A 26,972-nucleotide genomic window follows, 5' to 3' on the forward strand; every position below is an offset into this window, starting at 1 on the left:
GGCCAAGTTTCTAAAATCCTCAATTTTCATCCAATTGACTTGAAATTTGAAGAGGATTTGCATATCTGGTCACTGAATTTAACCCCAACTCTTTTTGAGGGCAACGTAGGCCAAAAGGTCAACATAGGCCAAATTTCTAAAATCCTCAATTTTTATCCGATTAACTTGAAATTTGAAGAGGATTTGCATATCTGGTCACTGAATTCAACCCCCAACTAGTTTTAGGTAAACATAGGCCAAATTTCTAAAATCCTGAATTTTTATCTGATTGACTTGAAAGTTTAAGAGGATTTGCATACCGGGTCACTGAATTCAACCACCAATTATTTTTGAGATCATCATAGGACAACTTATTTTAGGGATTTAGATTGGCTATGCATGACATTTTTCTTGTTTGTTTGTCTGTCTGTCTGTTTGGCCGCACAGAATAAATATGATTTTCTCTGCAACCATTGGTACGATTGACAGGAAATTTTCACCATAGGTGCACCTCCTCCTGTATAATTTTTAAAATGATAATTAGGACGTCATAGCTCACGTTGCATGGGCGCCATCTTGGAAAAACTGAAAAACTTTGCACCTCTACGTCTTCAAAAGCAGTGCATAGAAAAAATTGAGATGTGGCTCATTGTAAAGAACTCTCCATGGGGAATAACATATGTTAATGATGATGTCATAGGTGCCTCTATTATGACGTCATAATTCGACAAGTACAAAACTTCATCCGATCAAGATGAAATTTCTTGAGCAACATCTGGGGATAAATTGGAGAAAAAAAAAGATGTCATTGGTCACGTGGTTCAGCCGCCATAATTGTTTTAACACAAAAACCTTAACTACTAAAAACACGTCCTGGTGAGGGTCTGCAACCTCTGATTACTCTTTCTTTTTGATGTAATGTATTTGAGCATCACATTAAGTGCCTCTGCATATGTTTTTGTGGTGGGTTCATGTCATTGTCCAAGGTGCATGCTCTTGTGCACATTGTTCCAATTTATTATCATCTTTCTTACCATTCCTACTTTTATTGTTCATTCTCCTGATTTTTATCCTGCTGCCCAGGGCCCAATTGCCATATTACGTTGCCATTTTCCCTCCAATACCATGCTATTCTCTGAACCTCGATATTATTTTAAAAACCACCTTCAGAGGCCATTTTTCCCCGCAAAGCGGGGGTTGGCCTTTTTCGGGAACCGTGGTTGTTGTTGTTTTTTGGTCCCCTTTTTGAAGCAATGTTTTACGGCCGGATGCCCTTCCTGACGCCAACCCTTTTTCCCGCCTTTAACGACAAACAGGGAATTACCAGTGAACTGGTACTCAATTAGCCGACCTCGGAAGGATGACAGGCTGAGTCAACCCCCCTGGCGTTAATTCAGCGATCGACCAGGATTCGAACCCAGGATCCTAGGATCCTAAGCCGGCACCCTAGCCGCTAGCCCAACACCAGGGCTTCTCAACACCAGGGCAACACCAGGGCTCGATATTGTAGAAACAAAATGGAAGGAGTGTGGAAAAAAGGAAGGAGAAATATGAAATTGGAAAAGGAGAGAGATGGGAATAATGAAGAATTGGTGGTAAAAAAGAAGAAAATTCTGCCTTTTTGTGGATATGTGGACATCTCCTAAACAAAGAAAAGGATATCTCTCAACTAAGAGAATGACTGTAATCACAACTAAGCACCTTAGAAACTGAGCATCAATGCTGCTTCAACAGAACATTAGCAGTAATAAGGAAAGAATTGCATTGGTTCAATGAATATGAGAAATGAAATATTGATCACATCTCTGCAGGTCAAACTCTTAACCCAAGATGAAGGCCTGCAGCATTTAATTTTCATGCGGATTGAAAAAAATACGCTCAATGAAATATTGATGAGCTTCAATATCAGAGTCGAAATTATACTCAAGTCAGGCCACAAGCATCGGCGATTGCACATTCAGGATTCAGAGTGATATGTAATCTCAGTGTGGTTTAACATTTGATATCTTTGCAGCTATATTTAATGTTTCTTGAGAGGGGAATGCAAGACCAATCGCACCAGTGCACCTTGCATGGAACTGTTAGCCAATTTAAGGGGAAGGGCCTTTTCAATAAGAGGGCAAAAGTACAATTCACAAATCCAATTTTTGGTTATTTGAGGGGAGTTGTTTTTGCACTCGTGATAAATAATGCAATATATAGCTCACACTCGGCTAGGTGTGTTAGGTCACACTCGGCTAGGTCACACTTTTGAGAGGTGCGATACAATAACCATAATAAGTGGGTCAAAATAAAGCAAAAACATTTTCTTTTACAATTTGTGGAAGCAAATCATTGTGTTTGGTGGAGTTTTCCCCACAAGCAGCTGCTTCATTTATTGCCATTGATATGTAGCTCTTCAATTTCTATATCTGTTTCTTCTCTCCAAGGTTTATAGCTGATGGCACACTTTTCCGATATAGCTTGGAGGCACCTCTCACGCAAAGCAGATGAGTGGAGGATAGATGATGTTGCAACCTCAGCATGACCATCTTTTCCACAACAACAGGGCTAGACATTAAGGAATGCACACTCAATGAGCTTTTCAGCATGTTTCCCCAATGCTACGTTGAATATCCACTCCTTAAGGTATCAGCGGGACTCCGTTTAATGGTGGAGCATTCAAAGCAACTTTAACTCGAGTTAATTTGAAAGAGCAAACCATAAGGTTTGGTCCTCTCATTTGTCAGGAATAAAGTTAAAGGATAACATGGGCCTTTGTCTTTTTTTTTATGTTGAAGGCTCCAGTCACAGACTATATTGTCCTCATTGAGGCCAGGCCTTAAATAAAAGAGAAGGAAAGTGTATGATGAAAAGTGTATGATCTTTGTTTGCAAGAAAGAGAGATTGAAGCCAGCCAGGTAGCTGTAGATTGAGTAAGACAGAAAGTAAGACCAGCAATCTTGACACGGAGAGTGCAAGATGGTTCCGGGCTCCACTTTAACACTCCTAAGTCAGGATGGTAGTACCACCCTGGGCGGTTGCTTTCTACAACCTACTCCCTAAAAAACTGATCCAACCATATGGGTATTTTTTAGGAGACATCTCCTTACTGGATGGAAATTGGCTCCCGAAGGGAGCTCATCTGCCCTTTAACAGGTATTGTTTTTAGTCCTGCAGGGTGTCATAGTCTCCCTCCTCCCCATTGGCAAGCCAGTGAGGGTAGTCCGTTGAGTCGCCGACTACCCAACCATGCGGCAGGTAGGTTACATGTTCCCAGTGGCAGTCAAAACACCGACCTGACTAAAAAGTCTACCTCCACGCTAAAGTTTGACACAGTATTTTATACATCAGCATACGATTGTAAACTGGCATTCCAAGGCAGGGTCATGAATAACTTGTGAGATGATTCCCCCGAAGCGTAGGAGCAATGGCTGAACAAGTTGGGTCTTCAGGCTGCGTTTCCACGAGCTCGGCAAAAAGCACAGTCGAATCGAATGCAAATCAATCGAACATAACGATGGCATACCTTGCCAACAAGACGGTGTGTTTTATCCCACTAACCCACCAATGGGCCTATTGGGCATACGGAAGTGTGGAGAATAAATCTCACCTCGTAATTGCGCAGCTCTCCAAATTACAATCAGCACTCAGAGGTAAGGTCTTCTGAGCATCATTACAAGCAAAAATAATGCGCTTCGAAAACGCTGTACCTGCTCGTTGAATATTTTAAATTCTACTCGGAAATGTTGCAGCTTAAGAAAATAGCAAAGCCAATAAAACATCAGATGTGAGCCAATTTGGTCAAACATTTAACAACTTTTCTTTAAAATATCACTGGAAAGTGTCTTTGTGTTTTGATTCTTGACACGTATTCTACCCTTCACATGCAGCAATTGCCTTTAGCTCAAAACATCAGTTAGTGTTCATTAACTTCCTGGCAAACTCTTTTACCAACATAAAGAAAAGATTTAATTAATAAGTGTCCACCCAAGAATCTGAAGCCTTGGTAAACGATGGTGTGAAACAAAGATAATATGGAAAGTCCAGCTTTTAAAAATTCTTATTTTTCTTCCTATTGTGGCATGCAACATAAAATTTTCTGGGGGAGGACCACCACATTCCCCACCCCCGTTTGGCACTATGACCTGGTGCTTTAACTCTTCCTCCACCATCTTGAAATTCCTGGATCCAGCCCTGCCACGGAAAGGTCAGATGTGGACCTGAACCAAAATCAAATCAGCTGGTTCTTGTCACTTACCCAACTCATCCACCAAGTGTTGTCACAAGTCATCCACAACTTTTTAAAACATTATGCTCCAAATCGTTTTTGACCCTTTCACTCAATGGTTATGAATCACTTAGAAGTTTAAAAAAATTATTGTACCCAGATCCGTATTCGGATATTCACCAAAATCGAATAGATTAGTCATTGTCCCACAGTAGTTTTTCTTTGTATGAATATGTCCATAACTTTTTGAGATATCTAAATATCTATAAAGCTCAGTTGACTTTTTGCTCCACCAAATAACAGCGAAACGGAGTTGAGTAAAAGGGTGAAAATTCTACAGATGCTGTGATAAATAGCTACCTCCGTCGGTTTGAATGTTTGAAAGAGAATAGACGTCTGGATCAATTTTTGAATTAAATTTAAATCCCGATTTATATCTTACTATAATTCACCAAATGTCCGTCCATCTGTCTGTCTGTCTGTCTGTTCGAAGGTACCATAAAAACTGCTGAACTGATCGCAACGATATTTTGGGTGGGTAATCCTGGGATCTCCAGGAGTAAAATAGGCTATTTAGTTTTCCCAATTTCAGCTTTGGTCTCCAGCATTCTCAGGTTGGAATCCCGCATAACATTCGCGTTCACATAACGTTCATTGTTCTCATTGTGACGATGTTGCTTTCCTGGGTGCTGCGCAATCGGTGCAGCCGTTTGCGCGGCACCCGGGAAAGCAACATGTCTCCATCGATCGCTAACTGTCTCCATCGATCTTGCAAAGGCCGTAACAGCTATCGGCTCAAAATCCTTTTAACTGTCGATTTGGTACAGTTACACGTATAGGGAATTTGGTACACGTATCTGAAACCAAAGCATTCAGAATCATTGGAATCTCCCGCGATGAAGCTAACTCCAAGGGCCTCTCACTCACTCACCGCAGGCAGGTTGGTGGTCTTTCCGTCTTCTACCGACTCCTCTCTGGCCTTGCCCCCCCAGCTCTCTCTGGCCTCTGTCCCGCAAATATTCCTTCAGGTCGCACAAGATCTGCCTGCAACCCTCTTATGGTTAAACTGCCAAAATCAAGACTCTCTGCTCACCTTCACTCCTTCAGTCCTCTTTTCTCCCGCCTCTGGAACAAACTCCCTCACTCTCTTCAATCCCACTCCACCCTCCAGGTCTTTAAAACAGCTGTTCACCACCATCTCTTATGTTCCCCCATCCAAAACCTTGATCTTTTCTACCCCCGCTAATTTCACCCCAATTCCACTTTTTTGAAATACCAACTTCTGTCCCGGAAGTCCTTGGTGTCCTTGTGTTTTATACTTCTCCCTCCCCCCCCCCCCCCTTACCACGCCTCCTCCCCCCAAGCCCTCTCCCTTCCACACATCTCCCTGCTCTCAAATGTTGTGTTTGTGTGCTTCCCCTTCTCTCCCCATCTTGTCTTCCGCTCCCTCTTTTAATATATTTTGTTTGTCTGGTTGATTTGTTTGTGAAGTAAATGTTAGCTCTTTCACGAGCCTCGACTCAGTATACAAAAAAACAAAAACAAATCACAACAGCACATCCCAATTTAGTGTATGTTATTATGTTTGGGTTCAAAAACAGAAGAACAATGAATGTCTTATTTTTTCTCCAATAAATGTAGGATGAGCTTAACAGCAGGAATACTTATAAGTGGTAAGGTATCAGTTTGAATCAGTTTGGGTTGAATAAAGACATCGGTTCGAGTTGAATTAAGCCCTTCCTGAATGTGGAATATAAAGCTCTCAACATTATTGACATCTCCCACAAATAAATCACAGGCCGAAGCATAAGGCCTATTGCTCTCACAATCAAAGAGAGTAGTCGCCTTTTTTTCTTAAACCCACTCTCCTCCAGTGTAGCTCCCTCTGCTCTCTCAGGTCTCCAAGCCTCCTAGACACCTAGACACCTCCAAGTTCAAGTTGCACAGGTTCTTTCAGTCACCCCCTCCTGGTTCAAATCCCAAAATCAAAGCTTTCCACACAACTCCACTCTTTTCACCTGTTCCTGAAACTACCTTCTCAGGACGTTCAATCCCAATATTTGCACCAACGGCATTGAGATACATCATTGATACATTTCGATGAACTTGTGAAACCCCAATCCTTATGGCTGGGTTAGTTTCCCAATAATTATGGATGGGATGACTTGTATTACCCCCACTGGGAGTGACGCTATATGATACACATTTACATAGAGAGAATTTGGGTCCCCTCTCCACCTTGAACACTCGAGATGAATTGTTTTACCACCTAAAACCAGCCTGTGCACACCGAGTACAACCAATCGTTTTCAACTCATTCTGCTCCAGTGGTTCAAGGGTGCATATAAGTCCAACAAACACGAAAAGAGAACATCTTAAATTATATATACGTATACAGTGCCTTAAGTATTCACACCCCTTGACTTTTTCACATTTTGGTTTTACAGCCTGAATTTAAAATGGATTAAACTGAGATTTTTTTGGTCACTGATCTACACACAATACCTCATAATGTCAAAGTGAAAACATGTTTTTGGAAATGTTTAAACTTTAAAGAATAATGAAAAATGCAATACAGAAATATCTTATTTGCATTACTATTCAACCCCTATGAGTCAATACTTCATTGAAGCACCTTTGGCAGAGATTACAACTTCGAGTCTTCTTGAGTATGTTTGAATCAGCTTTGCACATCCAGATTTGGGGAGTTTCTCCGATTCTTCCTTGCAGATGTTACAGATTCGTCACTTCCGTTGTTGTGGTTTTCATCCACTGTAAACATTTTTGATTCCATGTACTATTATTGTTGTCATTTAAGGGAAATAGATATTACTATTTTCAAAAGGTAAACAAGTTAATGTTTTAAATGAAACCGGAACCGGACGACGACGAAGAGGAAGAGGAGGAAGAAAAGGCGGAGCGAGTGAGTCGGAGAAGAAGCCTAGCTGCTTCGAGGTCTGGAGCGAACGATTGGCGAACGAGAGTCACGAGTGAACTTTGGGTTTCCCTGGAAAGGGATTCCTGCGACAGAGTTATTATCGCTGTGACAGATCAACCTGCGTGTCAGGTTTTGCGGTTGATTCCGAGGAGAATCATCGTAGTGCCGTTACGCCTCGAGAACGGGCCGTTGGCCATTTTGACTCACGCGCTTTGTGCTTCGCTCAAGGTTTTTCACCGCTTCAACCATTTTCACCGCATTCAGACGTTAATCTGGTGTGTGTGTGTGTGTGTGTGTGTGTGTGTGTGTGTGTGTGTGTGTGTGTGTGTGTGTGTGTGTGTGTGTGTGTGTGTGTGTGTGTGTGTGTGTGTGTGTGTGTGTATGAAAGAGAGGGATAGAATTGTAAGGAACAAAAAGGAAAAAACGAGATGTGTGTGTAACGTGGCTTTTGGAGTGGGAAATCTGCGGTTCGCCGATTGAGAGCCGTCAAACGTCCATACCTAAAGGTGTGATTTCCCCGTCGCTTCTCAAGGACACCTTCGCCCATCTTTGGCAGTGTCACTGTCAACCCAACGGGATTCTGGTTTCGATACGACATCGTACGGACAATCACTGGAGTGGATCGACTTTGGCTTGATGCCGGAATATGACTTTGGCTTGATGCGGGAATAGAGACATTGGGAATGTTCTTTTTTTCGCTCACTTGGAGCACAGTGAGTTTTATTGTACGAACCTGATGGTACCATCATAGGAAATCTATATTGGTTGTACAATTGATTACTATTGTTTTTGTGTTGTTATTCTTGTGTGACCTTAATACAATATTTGTTTGTTGGTAACAATTGGTGTGGTTTCACCATTGTTCTTTGACGCAGAATAACACATCTTTCTGCCGTGACTCCTCTCGGGGCTCGGAGGAACACCGAGACCAGGGGGTTTGGGGAGGATCACGTAACAGAAATTGGGGGCTCGTCTTTGCTAAGAGAAATTGGGAGCTCGTCTTTGCTAAGAGAAATTGGGGGCTCGTCTTTGCTGATTAAATTCCCTAACATCCTCGTCCAGGATTAAATTCCCTAGCACTCTCCCGGGATAGAATTCCCTAGGATTCCCAAAATTTCCAAATTTGGAATTTTTCTAACATTCCCAAATTTTTCAAAAAAAAAAATTGAAATTTTTTTGTTAACAGGTGCTAACTAATAGTCACCATGGTGTTTGACACAGAAAAGTTTGCGGCGTCCCCTAATGAGGCACAGTTCCAAGCGTTAAAAAGATCGGAACTCTTGATATTGGCCAAACATTGCAACTTGGAGGTCTGAGTTAATATGAGGAAAGCAGAGATGCAGACATTGGTGGTAGAATCTCTGGTGGGACAAGGAACATGGAAAGAGGTAGCCTTGGATTGGTTACACGAGGAAAAAGAAAATGTGGAGCTCCAGAAAATGGAGATGCAACTGCAGAGCCAGGAAAGGTTAAAAGCAGAGGAAAGGAGAGCTGAAAAAGAACTCGAGGAAAGAAGAGCAGAGGAAAGAGCAGAGGAAAGGAGAGCTGCAAAAGAACTCGAGGAAAGAAGAGCAGAGGAAAGATCAGAGGAAAGGAGAGCTGAAGAAGAAATAAGAGCAGAGGAAAGAGCAGAGGAAAGGAGAGCCGAAAGGGAGTTAAAGGAACGTGACATGGAGTATCAGAAGGAACTTAAACTCAAGGAGCTGGAATTAATGGGAGAACGGAGAGAAGTAGTATCCATGCCGGCTAGTTCGACAACTAGTCAGAACACTTGGGATGTTGGCAGGCATGTGAGGCTAATTCCACCCTTCAATGAAAAGGAGGGAGCCAAGTTTTTTTTACACTTTGAGAAAGTGGCTCAAATGCTAAAATGGCCTGTGGGGTCCTGGACTATGTTAGTGCAAAGTGTTCTGGTGGGTAAAGCTCAAGATATCTATTCGGCTTTACTGATTGACCAATGTGCAGATTATGAGATAGTGAAGAAAACCATTCTCAAAGCCTATGAATTGGTCCCTGAAGCTTACCGGCCAAAAAAATTCAGGAACGCCAGGAAGAGGGAGAGTGAGACCGATGTGGAGTTTGCCAGAATGAAGGAAACCATGTTTGATCGGTGGTGTGACTCAAAGGGGATTGGGAAAGAATTCAACCTGTTGCGACAATTGATCTTGGTGGAGGAATTCAAACAGTGTGTGCACGCGGACATTAAAGTATCTGGATGAAAAGAAAGTACCAGAGTTGTATGAGGCAGCAACCGTGGCAGATGACTATGCCTTGACACACAGGATGGGGTTCCACAAACCTAACTTCCCGCCTAGAGTTAGCCAGAGGAGTTATGGTAAATCAGGTGCTGAGAACAAATATTCATGGAGGCGGCCTAGAGATGACTATGGGGACAAATCTGATACCACGAATTTTAGGGATCAGAAGACTACAGTTCCAAGACAGACTTATCTTCTGGGGGGCCTGAGGCAGACCACGAGTATTTCCTCCGGGCCTACATGCGCTTTTTGCAAGAAACCTGTGCATTTGATGTCCCAATGTTACGCCCTGAAAAGGAAAAATCAGGAGCGGAGTCAAACTAGTGCAACTCCGAATGCATTGGCAAATGCGAGAAATCGTCCTTGGAGGACAGTGCCGTGTGAAGGTTCCCATGCCAAAGTTACGGCATCACAGAACGACCTTGTTCAAGAGGGGTACAAACCTTTTATTTCAGAGGGGTTTGTGTCACTGGATGGAGACTTAAGGCACCAGAGACCTGTTAGTGTATTGAGGGACACAGGAGCACATCAATCTTTGATGCTTGAGGGCATTTTGCCATTGTCAGAGAAGACGGCAACTGGTGTTCATGTTCTTTTACAGGGGGTTGGTGGCTATGTTAAAGCTCCACTTCATGTCATCCATTTGAAGTCTGATTTGGTGTCAGGACCGGTCACCATAGGTTTACAAGCCACTCTTCCTGTAAAGGGAATCTCTTTTGTTATCGGGAATGATTTGGCCGGTGGTCGAGTTTCTGGTAATCCGATGTTTGTTGAAAAGCCTAGTATGGAAAATAACACTGCACAGTTAGAGCAGAAGATTCCGGGTATCTTTCCATCTTGTGCCGCGACTCGTGCTATGGGTCGGAAGCGCTCTGAAGAGAAGGAGAAGGTACTGACTCCATGCTTTGCACAGTCACTTATTGTCGAGTACCCTGAAACTAAGTGTCAGCACACACAAGTCATGGATGGAGGCAATGTTGGCAAGCTCTTTGTAGGTGGACTGAACTTTGACACAAGTGAAGATGTTCTGGACTCTATCTTTAGCAAATATGGACCACTCTTGGAAGTGCTGCTGATAAAAGACAGGGAGACGCAAAAGTCGAGAGGGTTTGGCTTTGTCACGTTTGAAAACACAAAGGACGCCAAAGATGCAGAACAGGATTTGAATGGCAAGGATTTGGATGGTCGGACCATAACAGTAGAGAAGGCAGGCCATGGGCGTCAAGGGGGCTACAGAGGAGGAAAACGAGGTAGTTTCAGGTGTGGCTATGGCTCCCGGGGTGGGAGTCGTAGTTTTGGTGGCGGCCGCAGTCGTGATTACTACGGAGGCTCCCAGCAGCAGCAGCACACTTTTGGCAACTCTCGACGGGATGAATATTATGGTGGTAGCCGAGATGGGGACCGCTACTCACGTGACTACAGCACCCGACGCTACAACCGTGATTATGATTTTTATGATCACGAGAAGAGTTGGAAGCACTGAGTGCTCAGGAGCAGCCGAGCCAAGATTCCGACACGGATTAACCCGTGAACTCCACGTTCCTAAATGCATCCATGCAGTGAATACTTCCAGGCCTCACCCCCCCAACCACCATGAAACCTGGCTCTCAGCTCGGCCTCCTTCAAAAAGTGCTATAGATTTGCTTTGCTTTGGATTTTGGATCACAACCCTTAACCTTCATTCAAAAAATGAAAAATAAAAATCAGAGGTTGATGAGATGGAGTTTGGCTTTGCAGGAGTTCAACTTGGAAATTGAGCACGTAAAGGGCAGGAACAATGTCGTTGCTGATGCTTTGTCCAGAGTGAACTAACTTTGGAAATTTCTGTAGGTTGTTTGGAAGTTTTGTTGCTTTATTTTGGGGAATATTAATTATTGTTGCTCACGTGAATTGATAATTTGGGTGTGAGTTTTACTTTTGTTTGTTAAAAGAGTTTTTGCCTGCAAAGAAAGTTTTCACTATGTTCAAACTTTCTTTTTTGAGGGGGGGAAGTGTTACGGATTCGTCACTTCCGTTGTTGTGGTTTTCGTCCACTGTAAACATTTTTGATTCCATGTACTATTATTGTTGTCGTTTAAGGGAAATAGATATTACTATTTTCAAAAGGTAAAAAAGTTAATGTTTTAAATGAAACCGGAACCGGACGACGATGAAGAGGAAGAGGAGGAAGAAAAGGCGGAGCGAGTGAGTCGGAGAAGAAGCCTAGCTACTTCGAGGTCTGGAGCGAACGATTGGCGAACGAGAGTCACAAGTGAACTTTGGGTTTCCCAGGAAAGGGATTCCTGTGACAGAGTTGTTATCGCTGTGACAGATCAACCTGCGTGTCAGGTTTTGCGGTTGATCCCAAGGAGAATCATCGTAGTGCCGTTACGCCTCGAGAACGGGCCGTCGGCCATTTTGACTCGCGCGCTTTGCGCTTCGCTCGAGGTTTTTCACCGCTTCAACCATTTTCACCGCATTCAGACGTTAGTGTGTGTGTGTGTGTGTGTGTGTGTGTGTGTGTGTGTGTGTGTGTGTGTGTGTGTGTGTGTGTGTGTTACGTGGCTTTTGGAGTGGGAAATCTGCGGTTCGCCGATTGAGAGCCGTCAAACGTCCATACCTAAAGGTGTGATTTCCCCGTCGCTTCTCGAGGACACCTTCACCCATCTTTGGCAGTGTCACTGTCAACCCAACGGGATTCTGGTCTCGATACGACATCGTACGGACGATCACTGGAGTGGATCGACTTTGGCTTGATGCCGGAATACTACTTTGGCTTGATGCCGGAATACGACTTTGGCTTGATGCGGGAATAGAGACATTGGGAATGTTCTCTTTTCGCTCACTTGGAGCACAGTGAGTTTTATTGTACGAACCTGATGGTACCATCATAGGAAATATATATTGGTTGTACAATTGATTACTATTGTTTTTGTGTTGTTATTCTTGTGTGACCTTAATACAATATTTGTTTGTTGGTAACAATTGGTGTGGTTTCACCATTGATCTTTGACACAGAATAACACATCTTTCTGCCGTGACTCCTCTCGGGGCTCGGAGGTACACCATGACCAGGTGGTTTGGGGAGGAGCACGTAACACAGATTTGGTCAAGCTCTGTCAAGTTGGATGGGGAGCGTCAGTGAACAGCAATCTTCAAGTCTTTCGACACATTCTCAATGGGATTCAAGTCTGGGCTTTCACAGGCCACTCAAGAACTTTCAAGTTCTTGTTCTGAAGCCATTCCAGTGTTGCTTTGGCTGTATGCTTGGGGTCATTATCCTGTTGGAGCGTAAATCTTTGCTGCCGTCTCAGGTCTTTTGCACTCTGAAGCAGGTTCTCCTCAAGGATTTGCCTGTATTTGGCTCCATTAATTATTCCCTCCATCCTTATGTCTCTCAGTCGCTGCTGCCGACAAAACATCCCCATAGCATGATGCTGCCTCAACCATGCTCCTCAGTCGGGATGGTGTTAGTTGGGTGATGAACTGTGTGCAGTTTCAGCCAGATGTAGTGCTTTGCATTCAGGCTAAAGAGCTCAATTTTCATCTCATCAGACCACATCATCTTTTGCCTCATGCTCTCAGTCTTTCAACGTGCCTTCTTGCAAACTCCAGGCATGCTGTCATGTGCATTTTTCTCATGAGTAGATTCCGTCTGGCCATGCTCTCATAAAACCTTGATTAGTGAAGTGCTGCAGAGACTGTTGTTCTTCCGGCAGGTTCTCCCATCTCAGCCAAGGAACTCTGTGTAAGAATGGTCATTGGGTTCTAGGTCACCTCCCTGACCAAGGCCCTTCTTTCCCAGTTGCTCACTTGAGTCGGATGGCTTGCTATAGGAAGAGTCTGGGTAGTTCCACATTATTTCCATTTTCTAATGATGGAGCTCACTGTTTTGCTCTTGGGAACTTTAAATCTCTAGAAATTGTTTTATACCCTTCCCCAGATCTATGCCTCCTCACACTTTTATCTCGGAGTGCTACGAACAGTTCATTGGACATCCTGGTAAAGTTTCTGCTCTGGCATGCACCATCAACTTTGGGACATTATATGGAGGGTGTGTTTCTTTACGATCTGATTACGGTATACAAGAACGATTTGATTCAATTTTGGTAAAAATCTGAATATGGATTCGGATACGAGAATTATTTAATTTTCCAAGTGATTCTTCACCATTGGGAGATAGGGCCAAAAACTATACATAGCAGGATATCTCAAAAAGTTATGGATGGATTTGGACGAAACTTGTTTGACAGGTCGTGTGTGTGACAAGGAAGAATCTCTTCCATTTTAGTGAAGATTCGGATCTGGATCCAGCTAGTATAATTTTTTAAGTGATTCTTCACCATTGAGTGATAGGGTCAACCAGGCAGAGGTATGCTCTCTACTGAGTGCCGTTCTCGTTCAGAGTGCTTTGATTCAACCAGGAATAATGTTTTTCTTAAGTGGCTGATTATCAAGTTTGTATAGTATGCCTTTAAGAGCAAATATACATGAATCACCCCCCCCCCCCCCTAAATATACACAATATAATTAATAATATTCTGTAAGGTGTGCAGGACTGCAGGTGTACATATGGAGATCCTATTCAATGTTTTTTTTTTAGTGAAATAGTTGCACTCGTACTTGCAACTTTCCCAAAACCTGTTTTCCCCATTTTAGGTCGATGTGAGAGTGTCTCGATGGGCACATTCATCAGCTGGGCCACAAAAAAAGTCGAGCAGTATGGGCTATGACGACAATTTCCCTTGTAAAGTCACTTTGATCCTACTACTTTACCTAAGTTGTGAAATGAATGACAACTACTGCACTTCCGATACATACATACATACATTTTTTAAATTACTAGTAGGGTGTGACTCTCACTCACACTTTGTACGGAATGTGTGTAGATAACCTTAACATTACACCATTCCCCCTGAGAGCAAGTGCAGGTTCAGTGGTGAACATGCGATGTTAACTCTGACACTCGGGCAGAGTTTCAAGATGTCCCAGAGCGCTTAATTTGGGTTGAAGTGGGGTCTCTGGGCCACTGAACATTATAAACATTGTTATCCTTGAATCAATAATTCCTTACAGAAGCAGTGTGGGAAAGGTGCAATGTTTTGCTGGTACATTTGAAGGACCTCAACACAGATCACATCAAAGCTGGGAGTGCAGAGTTGTCCATAATACTCGTATCATGATAATATCATAAATATAGTATGTACCGACCTACTGATGTGGAACATTATATGGTACCTTTGGAAAAAGTTGACCATTGTGTGCCGATACTCTAACTTTCAATTTCGTACGATGACTACCTCTGAAAAGGGTAATGGCAAACAACCTAGTGTATAATTAGGTAAACCAACCAACACACACGCACGCACACACACACACACACACACACACACACACACACACACACACACACACACACACACCGCCCCATGGCTTGATGGGCTTTGCTGAATCTAACCCATAGAGGACACGCACGTGCGCACATGTTGGGGGTGGGGGGAGGCAGAGGAGGGGGAGGGCCAGAGATTTGGTGCACCCGAGTAGAAGGGGGGCCTGAGATATGGCGGACCCGAGTGGAAGGGGGGCCTGAGATTTGATGGACCCGAGTGGAAGGGGGGGCCTGAGAATGGGAGGACCCGAGTGGAAGGGGGGCCTGAGATTTGATGGACCCTTGTGGAAGGGGGGCCTGAGATTTGGTGGACCCTTGTGGAAGGGGGGGCCTGAGATTTGATGGACCCGAGTGGAAGGGGGGCCTGAGATATGATGCACCCGAGTGGAAGAGGGGCCTGAGATTTGATGGACCCGAGTGGAAGGGGGGGGCCTGAGATTTGATGGACCCGATTGGAAGGGGGGCCTGATATTTAGCGGACCCTTGTGGAAGGGGGGCCTGAGATTTGATGGACCCGAGTTAAGGGGGGCTTGAGAAAGATGAGGACTGGTGACAGTAATACACACACACACACACACACACACACACTCCTTTGTGCCGTCATATATTTTAAAAATAGGCAATGGGTCAAATGGTGCACTGCTTCACTCGGTCGGTACATTTGTTTCACTCCAGGAAAAAAACAGAGAGCTACAGTAACGTGAAAAAGTAAGTACACCCCATGTAAAGTTTTGACTTTTTCAACATATTTTAACATACAGCTATTTGATCTTCATTTCAACAATATTGATAGATAAAGGTGATATAATATAACAAATATCATGAAACATTTCCATTTTGTAGTCCATTGTATAATTTAAATAAACATAAATGCAAATTTCGCATGTGGAAAAAGTAAGTACAACCTAATAGGTGGTATTGCCCCCTTTGGCAGAAACAACCTCAAGTAGGCGTTTCTTATAACTGTCTACCAGTCTCTGACATCGACTGGGAGAAATTTTTGCCCACTCCATGCAGAATTCTTTCAGCTGTGCGATGTTTGAGGGGTTTCTTGCATGCACAGCTCGTTTCAAATCCCCCCACAACATCTCGATGGGATTTAGATCCGGGCTTTGACTTGGCCATTCCAGAACCCTCCATTTCTTTCTTTTCAGCCATTCCTTGGGGGATTTACTGGTATGTTTAGGGTCATTGTCATGTTGCAAGGTCCACCTTCGGTTGAGCTTCAACTTTCCGACAGATGGCCTCACATTATCCTCAAGCACCCTCTGGTACAATGAAGAATTCATCGTGGATTCTATGATCCTGAGCTGCCCAGGCCCTGATACAGCAAAGCTGCCCCAAACCATAATATTTCCACCACCATGCTTTACAGTTGGTATCAGGTTCTTGTGGTCAAATGCTGTCTTTGGTTTTCGTCAAACATGTCTTCTGGTACTGTGGCCAAATAGCTCTACCTTTGACTCATCTGTCCAGAGCACATTGTTCCAGAAGTGCTGGTCTTTGCCAAGGTGTTCATTGGCAAACTTTAGTCTTGCCCTGATGTTCTTTTTGGACAGCAAAGGTTTCTTCCTGGCACACCTCCCATGTAGATCAAATTTGTGCAGCCTCTTTATAATGGTAGACTCGTGCACTTTGACATCAACAATGGCAAGAGCTACCTGTAGGTCCCGTGATGACATTCTGGGGGTTCTTAGAGACTTCTTTCAGCATCTTGCGGTCTGCTCTCGGGCTGAACTTGCTGGGGCGGCCTGGCCTGAACAAGTTGGCAGTTGTTTGGAATCTTCTCTACTTGTAGGTGATCTTCCGGACAGTCGAATGATTGATTTCAAATTGTTTGGAGATCTTTTTAAATCCCTTCCCAGACTCGTAGGCATCTATAACCTTCTTTCTGAAGGTCTCAGAGAGCTCTTTTGATCTAGGCATGGTGACGCCGCACACTTCAAAAACAAAGAGCAAACCAAACTAAATGTCTGAGGTTTATATAAGACAGGTTCCTCCAAGATCCTCTCTAACGATGTTCTAATCAGTTGCACCTGAGCTGGTGCACCTGATTCTAATTTTAGGTATTTGAAGTAGTGATAAATGTAGGGGTGTACTTACTTTTTCCACATGCGAAATTTACATTTATGTTTATTTAAATTATACAATGGACTACAAAATGTAAATGTTTCATGATATTTGTTGTATTATATCACCTTTATCTATCAATATTGTTGAAATGAAGATCAAATAGCTGTATGTTGAAATATGTTGAAAAAGTCAAAACTTTACATGGGGTGTACTTACTTTTTCACGTGACTGTATACTGGAAGTGACTTCACAAATGATGAAACATTGGGCTCCTATACAGCTCCGCAACAGGACCACCTTTATAGCTACCTGCTCTGGTGAAACTACCTGTCAGCAAAGAGAACTCGGTTTGCAAAATAAGTACCATCGGAGATCCCTCCCACAGCAGATGCAGCATGGTGACGTACAAAAAACAAACAAACTCATCGACAGCTTCAACAATGACCAGGATCGCAACAAATCGACAAGCACAATAAATGTCAGAAGTGGTACAACCTGCACTGGTAGGTGTATTCCATTCAGGGGAAAGATTTATTATGTACATAAAATGGCAGAATTCCTCCATCTCCCTCTTCTCCTATAAGCGTCTCCTGCAAACATTCTTTCCCTTCTTTCATATACAACTCTCACAATCAAATTTCCATCCTTCACTGTCTTATTTTCCCTTTCCCCACCCGTTATAACCCCCAAAGCAGTATATGGCTCCTTATAAACCTGCCAGTGCCTATATTTGACTTTGAATGTAATAATAATAATAATTCATTTATTTTGTATAGCGCTTTTCCAGAAGCCCAAAGGCGCTGAATGTAGTGTCAAGTTAACCATCCAAGTAACTGCCAAATAAACTCGGAATCAATAAACCAACAAAGAAGAAAATGAACCTTTTTTGGATTCATTTCGTTCTTTTTTAATCGGCCACGTGCAACATGGAAATCTTTCATCCAATGCCAATTCAAAAAGGGTATTTGACAATATTTGTACATGGTAGGTATTCATAATGAATGTGTATGCGAACCAATGTGCCAGTGATTCGGTTTGCATCCCAACCACAATATTCACCTGGACCAGCAGCTCCAGCAGTCTTCCATCGAGCAGATGCACATGACACCTCCGACCTTCAGTCATCTGTTAGATGTAAACAAGAAAAGGATGGAGGGTCAGGTATAGAAATGCAGCTTGTTTGACAACATAAAAGGTGAGAGTATAGAGCAGAGTTGCACAGGCATTTGAAGACTATTCATTTCAGCAAACTGATGTTGGCAAGGTTATAGTGAAGATTTGTTACACTGTGGAACGTGGAGCCTGGATTCGACAGGAAGGGGCAATGTTATCACACTTGCCTTTGAGCAGTATCATCAGGGTTCACATCTCCACCTGACAATAATCTGTCGGATTGGTACTCAACAGGCAAAGTCATCAATGAATGTGACGTCTATCGGATCGACGTTACGCCGGGTGTCCTGTCTCCTGGCATTATCTGGTGCCTCTTTATCAGCAGGACTCTAAACAACTTCCTGCAACCCCCTCTATCCCCCAGCCACCCCCCCATCCCCACCCTGCAAGTTTGTGTTTTGGCATTGTACCACCCATTTCAAATCGCAAACCAAAGTTGGCCCAGACATTCGCCTAATACTTGTGCTGATCCTGGTGACCAAATGACACTGCCTGTCTCGGACCATGGACACCTCAAAGCATGGCTGGGATAAGTAACAACAACAACAGGTGGAAGCTTACACTAAATCAGTGTGTCCTTTACTGTTATCGAAGCTATCGCTTCTTGCATAACATGCTGTTTACACAAAGAAGGCAAGTAACTTACACATTTCCCAAAAAAATCCATACTTGAAATAAAAGTAATCACAACGGCCATTCACAACGTAATAATAATACGAATAAAAATGTTAATCTTACTATAATTCACCAAATGTCCGTCCGTCTGTTCGAAGGTACCGCAAAAACGGCTCAACCGATGGCAACGATATTTTGGGTGGGTATTCCTGGGACCCCTGGGAGTAAAATAGGCTATGTTGTTTTTCCAATTTTTGCAGTTTTTCCAAACACGATGGAATAATATTTACCGATATGAACAGTGATGTGGCTTTTGTTGAAATTCTACAAATACTGTTTATTCTACATACCAAGAGAGAGTAGATCGACTCCTGACAAACTCTTCCTATATAAACGTGCAGCTTCGAAGTAACATGGCAGCGTGTGCAAAGCGACTGAGAAACAGGTATAGCGGCCGCTTCCGTGTTACAGATTCGGCGCGCACTCTTCACACATAAACGTGCGACTGAGAAAGACGTGTAGCGGCCATTTCCGTTTTGCAGAATTCAATCTTTTTTCAAAATGGGCGCCATGTACTGTTTAGATTTTGATGATTTGCGTTTGATATGATTCAACGGATGTTTATATGAATCGTTTAAAATAAAATAAAAAGCCTTCAATTTCTGATATTTTGCCTTTTCATTTGGGCCTCCCAATTGAAGCCCTGCCCAGAGGGCGGGTACCGTTGCTAGTAACACAAATAAGAACTATAACAATGTGACTGTGTCGACAATATGCCTCCGCGTAGTCCCACAATGGGTAGATGTAATCACTCTGCATATGTATGGGTAGGGTATCGCGTTTGTGAAGTTTTGTGTTGATCGGCTAAGGTTAGTTTTTCTATCCAAGACGGCTGCCAAACCACGTGACCCATGACATCATCATTTTCAAAATATATGCAACAGTGCTGTTAGATGATATTTGCAAAATTTCGCATCAATAGGGTGAGCGGTTTCAGAGATATAATTATTTAATATTTTCCTTCAATCCAATATGGCTGCCAAACCATGTGACCTATGATGTCATTAATTTTATATTTCAGTACAAATGGGTCATAGATCATGTGCATGCTATTTCAGATTTTTAGGATAAGGAATTCAACTAACATTTTTGGCTGGTATACCACTTAACCGATGATGTCATCATTATCCTTTTGATCCCCATTGGGAGTACTTGACAATGTGCGAAGTTTCAAATTTTTCCATTCAGCGGTTTCCGAGAAATAATTATTTGCGTTTAATCCAAGATGGCTGCCATACCACGTGACCTATGACATCACAATGATCATAAAAATATTCTGTATGGGTGTCACTCCTACCCTGAAAGTTTTTTCTCAATCGGGCATATGGTTGCTGAGAAAAACGAGGTTTAGCCCTTACGGACGTACGGACGGACAACCCGAAAACATAATGCCTCCGGAAACTTTGTCGCGGAGGCATAAAAACGCTAGAGAGAGAAATTAAAGCTGTCTTGTTTTATTTGGAACATCATTCTCATCCCTGTGCATGAAATAAAGATATCCCTGAGAGAGATGCTAAATTTGTATTCTATTTCTGCTGCACACAGCACAGGAAATCCTGCCTTCGTGTAGTGAGGAAATTTGAATCAGTGCCGGGCAGGAGTCGCAGCACAGTGCAGTTCAAATCTGAATTGCAAGGATGCTTTGGAGGTGGTCGGGGAGGAAAAAGCAGCTGCGTGAGCAAAAACGAAGCGGCAACGACGTGATATCTTTCAGCCAATAGTTTCAGACCATCATTTGTCCAAAGACATGCATGCATCACACATGTTCCATGCTCAAGCCAGAAATTAGTCCCATGTGCTCTAAGTAAGTGAGTTTGCTCCCTCCGTTGTTGGTCTGAGAAACAAATGCCACAACATTCAAATAAACATTGAAGTATTAAAGCTTTCTTCGATGGAATTGCAAATGTAGACATGGATCACCAATATATATATATATATATATATATGTATATATATATATATATATAATTATATATATATATATAATTATATATATATATATATAATTATATATATATATATATAATTATATATATATATATATATATATATACATATGAAGAATTATATTAATGTATACACTACCGGTGAAAAGTTTTAGAACACCTCAATTTTTCCAGTTTTTATTGAAATTTACGCAGTTTAATGTCTCAATGTACTCTGAAATTAAGCATGGAACAAATAAACAATTGGAGATAAAAAAAAAAGAAATCATAGAATCATTTTGTTTAACAAAATTTAATTAAAATTTTTGACTCAGCAAAGTAGCCGCCTTTTGCAGATATAACGGCTGAACACACTCGTGGCATTCTTTCTACAATGGAAATCAAATATTGTTCGGGAAGTTCTTCCCAACTCTGTTGCAGAAGTTCCCACAAGTGTGTTGCACTTGTAGGTTGCATTGCTTTCACCCTCTGTCCAGTTCATCTCAAACCAGCTTTATGGGGTTTAAGTCTGGAGACTGTGCTGGCCATGCCATGATTTGAAGCCTACTATCTTGTTCTTTTCCTCGAAGGTCCAGATCACGGCGAGGTCACGTCTTTTCGAAGCTGTTCCATGCGCTCACGCTTTCGAAGCTAAGTGATCCTTCTCAATTGTGTTTTTGTCGAGACTGTATCTATCTTTCGGTGTATGTACCTATAGCGTATCTTTTGGCAAATTTTCGGTGCTAATTTTTCGTACATGTATACACAATCGTCGGTTAATGCGTATCGAGTATTCTGCGGCCTAGTACTCGTAGGCTTGGCTACCGTACCGTCTCCGACCTTGTGGTTTTGTTTTTCTCTCAGCGATTCGTCGAATGCGCTGCAATTATTTTCGTTCTCTGGTTCGTCCCAGTCGTTCACCCCATACCTCCTTGTTTAATATCTCTACTCAAAAAAAAAAAAAACCCCCAAAAATATTTCCTTCCCAGGTGTTATTCGTTTATTTGTTGTTCTTTTTTGTTCGTTCATTCTTCGTTCGCGATCACGTGATTAGAAATGTATAATCTCTCCTGTGAACAACTATTTTCTCTCATATATTATAACACAGTTTTCTTCTTTTCCTACAAAAGGATGCTTTCGTCTTGCTCACCAAATCTATTCATTCCAAAAAATATATATAATACCATCTCTTACAGTTCCTCCTTTCTACATTCCCTAAACTATCCAGAACTCCATCCCTCCTTCAGTGTCCTCAAACATATTTTTGACTCGAAGGTCTCAAACTCATTTTGCAAAAAATGTTCGTTTCCCATGAATCGTACACTTTTCAAAATCCAATCTCACCCCTCGCCTCCAAATCCTCCCCATCACCCATCCCTTTCAAATCTCCCCCTTGCCCCTTCCCTCCCCTCCCTCCTAAACTCCCCCCACACCCCTCCCCTCCGAGACTCTCCCTCGCTCCTCCCCACCTAGACTCCCCTCTCACCCCTCCTCCTCAAAGCATCCTCCCTGCTTCTTCCCCCTTCCAACTTTCACCTTCATCTCCCCCAACCTTCTGCCTCGCTCTTCCTCCTCCTCAAATAACACCTCACTGTGCCTCACCCAATCTCCATCAAACCTTTTGTCTGCCCCATTCTTCCCTTTCTCCAAGCTATTCTGGAATCTCTGAAATCTCTGACACACCTTCAACAGCTCTCCCTACCTCTTCCTCCTCTTCCACATCTTACCCTACCCCTCCCCCCCCCCCCCCTGTTCTGGACCCGATGCTCCCCCTTCCTCTTCATTAACGGTATGGACCTCAAACATCCGGGGCCTTCGCTCAAACTTGACTGATCTCTCCATACAGGTTGCTTCTGACAAACCAGATGTGATCTGCTTAACAGAAACTTTCCTCCTTCATGATGTCTCTGATGCCTTGGTATCTCTCCCAGGTTACTCCCTCTTCCGGTATGATAGACCTGAGCCTCGTCCTGGAGGTGGGGTTGCTATCTTTATAAAAAACTCTCTTCCTCACTCGCCATCCACTGCCCTCTCTCCACCTCACCCCCAGGAATACCTTTGGCTACGGCTTCCCCTTCGCTCCCACCTTTTGTTCATATGTGTGTTGTACCGTCCACCAAACAGCGATGACTCCATCTACATCTCGCTGTCTGATAATATGGACCAACTTCTATCTACCCATCCCAACTCTCTCTTCCTCATATGTGGTGATTTCAATTGTCACCACGCCAGTTGGCTGGGTGTGGGTACCTCTCTCACCAGCCATGGCTCTTCAGCAAAGGACTTCTGCGACTCACTGGGACTGACACAATCTGTCAATTTCCCGACCCGCATCTCAGTCAACGGAGCATCTTCTCTTCTGGATTTGGTTATGACAAACTTCCCTGAAAATGTATGCTGCTCTTCTTCTGCTCCAATCGGCTCATCTGATCATGTGCTTGTCAAAGTGGACATCTCTCTGACCATTCTCAGAGAGCCTCCTCAGCGTCGAGGAGTCTGGCATTTCACTCAGGCCAACTGGCACGGTCTTCAAGCAGCCATCAATCATCTGGACTGGTCTCCCATCTCTACCGCCTCTGACATCAACTCATCCTGGGAATTCTTTCAAAGTAAATTGCTCTCCCATGCACAGATTTATCCCATCTCGTCTTCAGTTGTCATACCCTTCCTCCCGTCCATGGTACACGGAATCTTGTGGTGAGGCTGTTGCCCTGAAACAACTTGCTTTTGTCTCCTGGAAAGCAAATCCAACGGAAGGAAATCTCATTTCCTTTCACAAAGCCCGAAACAAGTGTGTGTCCACCCTCAGGAGAGCCAGGAAACAATATCTCACCGTTCTCAAGACCGAACTCTCTTATCTGTCTCCCTCTTCCAAATCCTGGTGGCGTCTGGTCAAATCTGTTTCTGGTGTTTGTTCCCCCTCCATCCCCTCCCTCACCTCAAACGGCTTAACGGCTGACTCCGCACGTGAAAAAGCTGAATGCCTCAACTCTGTGTTTGCCTCTAAATCTTGTGTCCCAAACCCATCCCTCTCTGTACCCACCGTACCCAGTCGTACCCAGCTGCTCCTGGACTCTGTGCCCTTTCCTCCTGACAAGGTGGAAAAGTTTCTGTCAACCCTCGACTCTGATTCTGCAACTGGTCCTGACGGCATCAGCCCACGGGTCCTAAAATCATGTGCTTCCGCTCTTTCACTCCCTCTTTCTGTTCTCTTCACCCTCTCCTTTGCTCAAGGTCATCTGCCATCTGCTTGGAAATCAGCCAACATCACCGCTTTGCACAAAAAAGGTGCAAAAACAGATCCCAGCAACTACAGACCAATCAGCCTTCTCCCAATTATCAGCAAAGTCATGGAATCCATCATTGCTTCAGATATGAAATCTTTCCTCTTCTCCAATGGCTTGATCTCTGATCATCAATTTGGTTTCAGACCTGGTCACTCTACTCTGGACATGCTGCTTCTGCTTTCTCAACAATGGATGGAGGTCCTCAACGCCAAACAGGAAATTAGAGCCGTCTCCCTTGACATTTCACGTGCCTTCGATACGGTCTGGCACCCTGCTCTGCTCACCAAACTCTCCTCCTTTGGTATCCATGGAAATCTCCACGCATGGCTGGCGGACTTCCTCTCTGGTCGTAGTCAACGTGTGGCCCTGAATGGGTTTCTCTCATCTCCTCTTCCTGTTCAGGCTGGAGTTCCCCAAGGTAGTGTTCTGGGCCCTGTGCTTTTTCTGGTCTTCATCAATGATCTCTCTGACTCTCTTGAAAATCCTCTCTATCTCTTTGCTGACGACTCTACTCTCTGTCGCTCCATTCCTCATCCCTCAGATCGGCAGTCTGCAGCCTCCTCACTCTCTGCAGACCTGGACAAAATCACAGACTGGGAAAACAAATGGAACATGTCTTTCAATCCTGATAAATCTCACACTCTTACGATGTCTCTCCGAAAAGACCGACTGGAAAACCCTCCCATCCACATTCTGAATAATCCTCTCCAAGAAGTTCTGTCACTCAAGCTTTTGGGCCTCACTATTTGCCATGATCTTTCCTGGGAAAACCACATTTCAAATCTGGCCTCCAAAGCCAGTCGCCGACTGGGCATCCTCCGTCATGCGAAGTCCTTCCTTGGCACACCTGAGCTCCTCACCACATACAAGGCTTTCATCTGCAGCTTTATGGAATACTACTCTCCCCTCTGGTCTGGTGCTCCTGCCTCACACCTAGCCCGTCTTCATGCTGTTGAAACCAAAGCGTTCAGAATCATTGGAATCTCCCGCGATGAAGCTAACTCCAAGGGCCTTTCACTCACTCACCGCAGGCAGGTTGGTGGTCTTTCCGTCTTCTACTGACTCCTCTCTGGCCTTGCCCCCCCAGCCCTCTCTGGGCTCTGTCCCCCAAATATTCCTACAGGTCGCACAAGATCTGCCTGCAACCCTCTTATGGTTAAACTGCCAAAATCAAGACTTTCTGCTCACCTTCACTCCCTCATTCCTCTTTTCTCCCGCCTCTGGAACAAACTCCCTCACTCTCTTCAATCCCACTCCACCCTCCAGGTCTTTAAAACAGCTGTTCACCACCATCTCTTATCCTCCCCCATCCAAAACCTTGATATTTTCTACCCCCGCTAATTTCGGTCCCCTTGTGTTTTATACTTCTCCCACCCCCCCCCCCCCCCTTCCCACGCCTCCTGCCCCCAAGCCCTCTCCCTCCCACACTTCTCCCTGCTCTCAAATGTTGTGGTTGTGTGCTTCCCCTTCTCTCCCCATCTTGTCTTCCGCTCCCTCTTTTTGTATATTTTGTTTGTCTGGTTGATTTGTTTGTGAAATAAATGTTAGCTCTTTCACGAGCCTCGATTCAGTATACAAAAAAAAAGAAAAACAAAAGGTAGTTTTGACATAGCCTGGAGGTGTGTTTAGGGTCATTATCTTGCTGTAGGATGAACCCCTGACCAACTAGCTGTATACCAGAGGGTATTGCATGGCGCTGCAAAATGCTGTGGTAGCCCTTTTGGTTCAGGGTGCCAGGCACTCTGTGCAAGTCACCGACTCTGGATCCAGCAAAAGAGTCCCAGACCATCACGCTTCCTCCTCCATGTTTGACAGTTGGTGTCACACACTGAGGAACCATCCTTTCGCCTACTCGACGGCGTACAAAAACCCTGCGTGATGAACCAAAGATTTCAAATTTTTATTCATCGGTCCATAAGACCTCCTTCCAGTCTTCGGTAGTCCACTGGCGGTGCTTCATGGCCCAGGCAATCCTCTTTTTCTTATTTTGCCATCTTAGCAATGGCTTTCTTACTGCCACTCGACCTGTAAAACCTGCAACTCGAAGTCTTCTCTTCACAGTTGAAACTGAGACTTGCTTACTTCGACCAGTGTTATGCTGTGCTTGAAGCTATTGTCCTGTGACCCGCCTACCACACAAGCTGTTGACTCTCAGAAACTTGTCTTCTGATTCTGTTGTGGCTTTGGGTCTGCCAGACCTCTTCCTGTCAGAGTTTCCTCCAGTTTCCAATATACTACTTCCTGCAGTGCAATACTTTCCAAGTAATGCTTCAGTGGGTGTAATAACAGTCTGTTCCAATACTGCTTTTATTCAGACAGGGGGTTTGTAATCAAGTAATCAGCAGAGGTTGGGACACCTGCAGGAATTGTTTGCATCAACTTTCAAGGCTGAATTGACCTACATTGCTGCAGAACAGCTGTAAGTTGTTAACCCATTACTTGTTCCCTGAAGGCCTTTTATTACAATATAACTGTACAATTTACATTATTTTCTCGTTTTTGCTAACCTAAACTTTTTAAAACCTCGAGCAGTTTACTGCCCCCGGTGTGTACCCCGGTTTAGAATAGGTACACCGTATCCCTGTGTGTCGTAAGAGGCGACTAAAAGGGTTGGCGGCAGGAAGGGCATCCGGCCATAAAAACATTGCCTCAAAAAGAGGACCATGACAATTACAACTACATATTGGGCAGGGTACAGCCCGAAGTACCCCATTGGGGACCCCACTCCCTCTCGTCAAAACTCAAGGTGGGGAACCCGATCGAAGCAAGGGTGGAAATCACTCCATTTAGGACGACGAAACGTCTGATGCCCGACGTGGAGATCGGTTTCTGAGGTTTGGGACATGGAATGTAGGGACAGTGACAGGGAGTCAGGAGAAGTGGTGGAAGTATTGGTCAGAAGAAGAGTGGACATATGTTGTGTGCAGGAGACGAGATGGAAGGGAAGTGGTGTGAGAATGGTGAAGGGTAGGCAGGGACAGAAATACAAGTTTGTGTGGCAAGGGTGCCCAGAAGGCGTGAATGGTGTTGGTGTCCTGTTTTCTGAGGAGTTTGTAGACAGTGTGGTGAGTGTGACTAGAGTGAGT

General features: G+C 43.9%; 1 protein-coding gene across 8 annotated transcripts in view; it reads right to left on the reverse strand.

Moving 5' to 3' along the window:
- Positions 1-26,972, reverse strand: part of LOC137436716 (FERM domain-containing protein 4A) — a 293,806-nt gene that overhangs the window by 174,594 nt on the left and 92,240 nt on the right. For all 8 annotated transcript variants that reach the window (XM_068130724.2, XM_068130726.2, XM_068130727.2 and 5 more), the window contains exon 2: positions 17,886-17,951. In XM_068130724.2, the coding sequence (XP_067986825.1) occupies positions 17,886-17,951 (66 nt within the window). The remainder of the gene's footprint in view (positions 1-17,885; positions 17,952-26,972) is intronic.

This window comes from Myxine glutinosa, chromosome 11 (assembly GCF_964187855.1).
Source record: "Myxine glutinosa chromosome 11, kmMyxGlut1.1, whole genome shotgun sequence".
NCBI lineage: Eukaryota > Metazoa > Chordata > Myxini > Myxiniformes > Myxinidae > Myxine > Myxine glutinosa.